The sequence below is a fragment of the Topomyia yanbarensis genome, chromosome 2 (genome assembly GCF_030247195.1).
Source record: "Topomyia yanbarensis strain Yona2022 chromosome 2, ASM3024719v1, whole genome shotgun sequence".
NCBI classification, from domain to species: domain Eukaryota; kingdom Metazoa; phylum Arthropoda; class Insecta; order Diptera; family Culicidae; genus Topomyia; species Topomyia yanbarensis.
The window spans coordinates 425,019,855-425,027,685 of NC_080671.1; the positions used below are offsets into that span (position 1 = coordinate 425,019,855).

At 42.5% G+C, this 7,831-nt stretch overlaps 1 protein-coding gene across 1 annotated transcript; it reads right to left on the minus strand.

Annotated features, from left to right (window-relative positions):
* Positions 1–1,561, minus strand: LOC131685296 (zinc finger protein 239-like). Its single transcript, XM_058968921.1, has 3 exons — positions 1,478–1,561; positions 1,232–1,419; positions 1–1,172 (listed from the first exon to the last, which is right to left on the minus strand). Exon 3 carries the CDS (start codon positions 1,147–1,149, stop codon positions 46–48), a length of 1,104 nt encoding a protein of 367 aa, XP_058824904.1. The 5' UTR covers positions 1,150–1,172; positions 1,232–1,419; positions 1,478–1,561; the 3' UTR covers positions 1–45.
* Positions 1,562–7,831: the final 6,270 nt, after the last annotated feature.

Sequence of the window (7,831 nt, forward strand, 5' to 3'; positions counted from 1 at the left end):
TTAATTTTATAATTTTTATTTATCATTTTACAATCGCCGGAACTTTCAAATGTCGTGCGTCAAGTTTATCTCCAATATATTCTGCGGTTCAATTCGTTCCTCTGGCTGACCGCTTTGGTTGGAGGGCTTTTTCGGAGCCGATGCCGGTATTGAATTTTGGACTGCACTTCGACCAGGATGAGCCCGGCGTATGTGGGTCGCCAGATTGGTACTGGTGGTGAATGCATAGGCACAATCGCCGCACACGTACGGTCGTTCGCCGGTGTGAATGCGCCTATGTTTTGACAGACCGCTGGCATCGGAAAATTTCTTCTCGCAGAAAGGGCACTGATAGGGCCGATCGCCGGTATGCGTACGCATATGACTGGCCAGCTGAACAGGTCGAAGAAAGTTTTTGCTACAAATATCGCAGTGGTAGAGCTTTTCCGTGCAAACTGGCTCCTTCCTCTTGTTCAGTATTCTATTGACAAACGATTTCTCGTGGTAAATGTCGTTACTGTACAATTCTTCATCGGTATGGGTATTTAGATGAGCCCTCAAATTGTTGCCACTGATGAAATCTTTGCCGCAAATCATACATTCGAATGGCCGTTCTCCGGTGTGCGTTCGCTCGTGAATAGAGAGGGTGCCACTCTGGCTAAAAGATTTACCACAGATGCCACACTTGAAAGGCTTTGCTCCAGTGTGGACACGTTTGTGAGTATTTAGATTGCAAATCTTGGAAAAGCTTTTTCCGCAGATGTCACACTTGTGTGGTTTTTCTCCTGTATGGGAGCGTTTGTGCAACATGGCATCCCGCCCGCGTAGGAATCCTTTGTCACATATTTCGCACTTGTATGGATACTCGCCTGCATGGATTAGCTGGTGGTCCCAAAAACAGCTGCTTTTCCGGAATGATTTGTCACAAAGTTCGCAGTGGTACGATGCTTTGCCTTTACGCGTGACTTTGATACCCGTTTGCTGATTCAATAGATCCTCTGACATTAAAGCATCTCCGTGGCTCCATGTTGGTACTATTGGCTCCGGGTGTTCCGCATCAAAATCGGATTGTAGCAACTGGGCCTCGTCAAGTGCCATATCGGGTGGTGGATTTAAAAGTTCTGATAAATTCGTATCTGCGTGCTGTTCGTATTTTACATTTGCGCTCATCGTGAAGTAGCAGGAAATTTTGACTAAAAAAAGGAAAGCTGCATACATAGGACTTGCAATAAGACTTACATGGTTGACTAACACTCGGCGGAAACCGATGCTATTTCCTATAACAGGGGCCCTTAGAATAATACCACTGATAGATCCTTATCGTTGTTTTTTTCTTCCAAGCGATAGGTATTTAAAATCGTTTGAAGATTCTGGATCATTCACATTCAAACAGAAATTTGTCCTTCTTGAAGCTCGAAATTCGAATATTTACATGCATTCCTATTTTGAAATAAAACGATGAAAATAATATTAAATACAAGGATTCTTATATGCTTACAAATTAAATGTAGGTTGACATTGTTTACTTTTGTCTACTGCTGTCATCTGCTGATCTCGTTGTTTTTGTAAAGTTGCACTTCCACACGCTTCAAATTAATTACTCATGAATGGATACTTTAATACCCATCTCATATAACCCAGTCAAGAAGGCTAAAACAGTCAAGAAAAGGGCGGACGATGGACGAACATTTTCATGCAATAAGTTGAACCTTTCGACGTTTGACATAAATCGCCTGTGCCAGTTGCCCCTAGAAAACAATGTAATTTGCAAATGCGATAGCATTTTTCGCATTTCTCTAAGATGTTTGCCCGCTCTGCGTCGATCTTCTTGACGGAGAGCTTTGCTCGTTCGACTGATTCTCCACAGTGAAAACGGTGCTGATGTCACTTGGGTCCTTTTTATTTAACCAGGGAAGCGAGCGGCGCTCCTTGGCAATTAGCTTCCGTTATCCGACGACGCAACATTACAAAACCGGGCTCACCCAGACAACTGGCCCGCACATTCGATGGGAATTTATCGTCACACACGCGCACCTAACATTTGTTACGGTGGCTGGAAACTGTCCCAAAAAAAAAACAATTTTCTGGATGTCTGGTTGTTACCGTGGTCCGTCACTTTCTCTTCCAACTACGATGGTTGCCTTCTACCTCAACAAAAAAGTAGCACAACCAGCGCACACGTATTTTTGCAAGAGCTAGAGCGGTAACCTACCAAAACCCTGTTATTCATTTACAATTATACGACAAAAATAACTACACCTATCTGGATGTAGCGGTCATGTCATATTCAGCAATATTTTTCAAATTTTGTAGAACCAGTCTGATTTGTTTGCGCCAAGAGTTAGACAACCTACCGTTGATCGACTCTTGCGCAACACCCTAGCAAATACTCCTCTCCGCGAGGGGAAGAAATTACATTGTCTGTTGAGATTCTCCTGAAGACGAAAACCATGACGATCCTTCGCTTGGAACGCATGATGGAAAGGGACAGATATAGCCAAAGGTTAGCTGACAGAATAAACCAGCTAGTACGGTCGATGATTTCCGAACTTGCCCGAAGAAATTTGCGGGAAAATACGCGCTTCCTGTAAGTTCGTACGAAATTACCTTCCCTAATCTGAGGATTAACACTGCTAGTCCATTTCGTCCCAGTCCGCCAAACATAATGAAAGTGCGCGTAGTTTGTTCGGTATAGTTTCCAAGTATGTAAAGTGTCGTGATAGTACTTTGAATTAGTCTAAATTTCTTGTCTCTCCCGATCGATGTAATCGCCCGTCAACGCAGCAGAACGATCGACAACAGCACAAACCAACAGCAGCAGATTGGGTGAGTCGTATCGTTCTTGCTAGATAAGAGTGAAGGGTGGCGTCCAGGGAGGACGCCACAGTAATTTAAGCCGCCAGAGCGCAAAACGCTCGAGAAGCCGTCCACGGACGGCTAGAATTAGGGACGCGTTCATGAAATGGGTTGTGTGTCGGCCATTACAATCGAGTTCCGCCATTCATGAACGCCACACACAACCCAGTTAGTTAAGTCACCCGGGTGCAAAGCAATAGCTCGTTGAGCGCTGGAGCCGTGAGGTGACGTCACCGAATTGGGAGATTTGATGAAGGAAAGCACGTTATGTATGGTCAATGAGCACAAGTAGGGAGAGAACACGCACACAGACATAGAAGATAGGCCTAGAATTTTAAAAGTGGAAAAAATACAAACATGCAATAGAAACGTAAATCTTTCCGCATGTAGCGTAAATAAATGTTGTTTAGTCTAAACGTACTAAAATGTTTGTAAATCGGTGTAGTACTCCCTCAAGGTTTTAGTCTCGTTTAAGTATGGTTACGTCATTTCGTTCTGTAGTTTTCGTTTTGTTTCACTGTCTTCCGCTTGGCGGAATTTGATGAGTGGTGAAAGCTTCGCTTTCAGCATGTTTGTGCCACCTGGTGGTGAGTGGCTGCAGTTCCAGTGAGGATAATTTAGGTATGGGGAATTTCTTACCGCCGATTCTCTGAGGGTGATGAAATTTTTTAATGATTGCTGCTAGTTGATAATAGGGTCGTCTACCCGACTTTTGGAGGCTAATTTTTGATAAGCCTGTCTGGTTCGATCCTGATTAATTTCTTTTAGCTGAATCTTCTTCAGGGACTCGCCCTAAGAAGAGTCTCATCCGGGCAAACCAATCTTGGCGTGCAGTCTTCCTACGGGAAGTGGCGCATAAGCTGCACGCTTGCTAGGGATCGACCAGGGCTGGCTACATGGACTAACAAAAACATGAACCAAAATATAAACAAAATTTTACGACTTTTTTTTCGATGGCAGCCAAATGTTGTATAGCACTTTTCCTATTCGTTCAACCACCGTTCCAGCTACCCAGCACCATTTGTTACTCTGGAAGTTTTGCCTTGACGGTATCTTGCGGCTGATAGCATCTATCTAGCTTTTGAACCGTGCTTACGGTTAAATTGATCCGCTTGGCTGTTGTGAGTTTCCTTACTGAACAGAGTTGGTGGACGCAGTAGCTCGAGAGAGATTCGCACGGGTCTGCCGAGCAAGATTTCAGCGGGAGACTTCCCCCCTGATACGTTCCGGCATGGCGTAGAAATGTTTCTACCCTTGCAGAGATTTTGCGAAGTGCACATTTGAAGGTATCCACGAATCTTTCTGCGAGGCCATTAATTTGCGGATGAAACGGAGCCGTTTTCAGGTGTAGGATTGCGTTGTCGTCACAAAACTTCTCCAACTGTTCACTGGTGAATTGGGTTCCATTGACTGTCACCCTAGGGGCAGATCACTTATGATGCATTTTTAAAAATCAGCGAAATTAAATGCATTTATTTCCATCAAAATAGAAATTCATAATGTATTTTGCGTTGCGTGCAATGTTTGTGCGTTGCGTGCAATGTTGTTTGCGTTGCGTGTAAGACGTCAAAACCCTAGAGAAAAACTAGCCCTGTATACATTTAACAAAACGTCGAACAAAGTGGATCAGCGTAATGTCGTTTTCGCTTGAAGCAGAAACTAACTCAGTTTTGGACCTAACTGCTGTCAAACCGTTTGATTGAAGCCAGTTTCCAATCTAGGTTATGCGCCACTGAACTGAAAACCGGGTTGGGTTCCAACCTGAAATATATTTCGGGTTTGCTCACACCACCGCTGTTTGGTGAGAACCCAACTCAGTTTCATTAAAAACGTTCGTTTGAAACAACTAACCTGGGTTAGTTCCTAGGTTCTCAATCGAAAACGACATAAGACGTTAAACGTCTAACGTTTAACAAACTTTGTTAAACAAACTTTTCTGCGAGGCAGTGCAGAGCTGATGCAAAAATGGAAATTAAATGCATTTTTTTCAATTTGATGCAAGTTTGTTATACATTCTTAGAGTGATCTGCCCCTAGCTGTCACCAGTGTCTCACCAGTAAACGAAATGGCGGACAGGCAGGTTAAACTAGATGCTGGCGATCGGAAGGCTATTGAAACGTTGTTCTAGGCTATCCGCCGTGACTTGCCGTTTACTGTAAAAGTAGTGTGGGTCCGGGGCTTCGAACCTGGCGAAAACGCCACGCAGCATGCACAGGATTGCCACACTAGTAATGTCATTTGTCTGGATAACTTCGGGCCACTTCGAGAACTAATCTACTAAGGCTGTGAACCATTTCACGATTTTTTTAACCTTTAGTTAAAATTTGATAGTTCGAAAGGTATTTTCTCTTGAACGGAAAAATTTAACCGAGAGAGCGAACCATTTCAAAAGTTGACATATGGATAGTTATTTAGAATTGACAGCTGCGATGACCATACAAATTGGTAGAGATGTGAACATTTGTCGATATTTTAAAATTAGTTTTTTTCTTATTACATTAAGTATGTCAGTCATAGCCTCGAAAAGTAAACATTCACATCATGAAATAACCCAAACAAATTTTTACACGTTATCGTTTCCATCTTTACCTTAATTTTGTATTGAAAAATATTGACAACCTCAATTAGGTACAGAAAATGTTTCCACCTTTTTACTCTGCATCATGGGCAAAATTTTAACCATCGAGCTGTCAAATTTAACTATCGCTCTGTCAATTTTAACCATGCTCCAGAGTAGGGTTATTTTGCAAACAACTTTCGAAGTGTCAGATTTTAACCAAAAGTTAAAAATTTCACCAGATGGTTCACAGCCTAAGATGACGTAGTACTGACCTTTTATAAGGCCAGCGTAATCCAAATATGTCCGTTGCCACGGCTTCTCCGGAACAGGCCAAGACTCCAAGTTTGTCCCTCTGTCGATTTTCGCCACATCAGCACAGGCGTTGGCCAATTTGGAAACATTTTCGTCGATATTTGGCCAGTAAACGTGCTGACGTGCAATAGAGCGCATTTGTTCAACACCAGTATGCCCCTTATGCAGTTGCTGAAGTACCCGATTACAATTGTATCACCACTACTTTTTCGCTGTACCTCAGGCATCCTTCCACGACTGAGAGAGCGTCTCGTCCTAAATAGAACTGCTGTATTTGTGGATCCGAAATATTTGTCATCTTTGTAGGCCATCCTTTATTGACATGACGAATAACCTCCTGTGGAGTATCATCAGTTTTTGTTTCTGTTATAATCTTCTTGAACGAAGGAGGTATGGGTTCCAGTCTGGGGGCAGATCACTCTAAGAATGTATAACAAATTTGCATCAAATTGAAAAAAATGCATTTAATTTCCATTTTTGCATCAGCTTTGCACTGCCTCGCAGAAAAGTTTGTTTAACAAACGTCCTACGCTGATTCACTTTGTTCGACGTTTTGTTAAATGTAGGGCTAGTTTTTCTGTAAGATTTTGACGTCTTACACGCAACGCAAACAACATTGCACGCAACGCAAAATACATTATGAATTTCTATTTTAATGGAAATAAATGCATTTAATTTCGCTGATTTTTAAAAATCATCAAGAGATCTGTCGCTAGGTTCCAGTGCTTGGTTGACAACGCTTTTAACCGTGTTCTCCAGCTGCATTATTGCTATGACGAAATTCTCTTCCGGTCAAATGTTGTTATTAATTAGGCGAGAAAGCACATCTGCATACCCAAAGGAGTATAAGAGTAAGGGCCCATCTTTGTAGTCTGTTTACTGTGTAAGTGGAAATACCTTTCTTGCATCCAAAGATACCAAGGAGTGGCTTATGGTCGGTTTCCAACGTGAAGCGCCACAATAGATCTAAATACTAAAGTTAAAAGTTTTGTTGCAAAGACCCATCTTCGATGTAAACACCTCGGGAAAACGTACTTGAAGTGCTGCTGGTGCCGTTAATGGAAACGTTGCACTGTAGCTCAGAAGATAGTTTTAGAGGTTTTCCTGACGCTGTTATGGTATTGCACTCGGCTTTTTAGGTCGGAACTTGATCCACAATTGATGTGAGATGATGGAAATGCCAGACCCTGTGACCAACCGCAAGGGAAGCGGAATGTTGTTGAAGTTAACATTTACAAATTTTTACCCTCGACTGCTTCTCGAAAACTGACTTTGACGTTTGAGCTTGATGTTTGTGTGCGACTATGTTCACTGCAGAGGATAGATTTTCAACCAACACTGTGCCCTGTTTTAGGTTAACTAAACTGTTGCACTGTTCTATTACTTGCTGGAGTATCAATTCCGCCGCTTCATTGAACCTGTTGATTAGGCGCATCCGGATCTCTGCATCCTCTTTCGATTTGAAACCGCAGACATAAATCAGGCACTTGAATTGTTGTTCTGTCAATTCTGATAGCTTAAAATCGACGCAAGCTTTATTGAGCTTACATGAATAAGCAAGATAATCATCACTGTGTCCTCTTGGATTGTTTGGAGACAGTTGTACCGTCTGCGAAAAACAGAGCACCGATCAGACTTTAATTTTTCGACGATTTCTTTAAACGAAAATTCACGAGCTAGCTTTGGCAAAATGAAGCTATTACAGCGCTCGTGATCAGGTGGGCTGTTTTCTTAGTAGAAGTCTCACTTTGGCAGCGTCATCCAGTCTGGTTGCAACCTTATCAAAGAGTTTAAAAAGAACAGTTCCTCCGCTATCTCCAGTGATAAATTTCGGATAAGTTGTATGTGGTTCATCTTTTTTCCTCTCGGTCCGAAGACAAGGCCACCCGGAATTCCGCCAATATACGAACACAACAATTAGGGTCTATTTCTGCACCCTCGCTTAACTTTTAAACACGCAGGTTTACCAGTGCGTTAAAACTGGTTTAAATGTTAAGCGTGCTTGAAAAAATCAGCCTGAAAATTTTATTATACCTGCGCATTCTCCGGATCTGGTCCGTCCGGTCGCAAATTTCGATGTCGTGTCCGCGTTCCTTTTTTACCTCGTCGTAACTGTAAAGTATT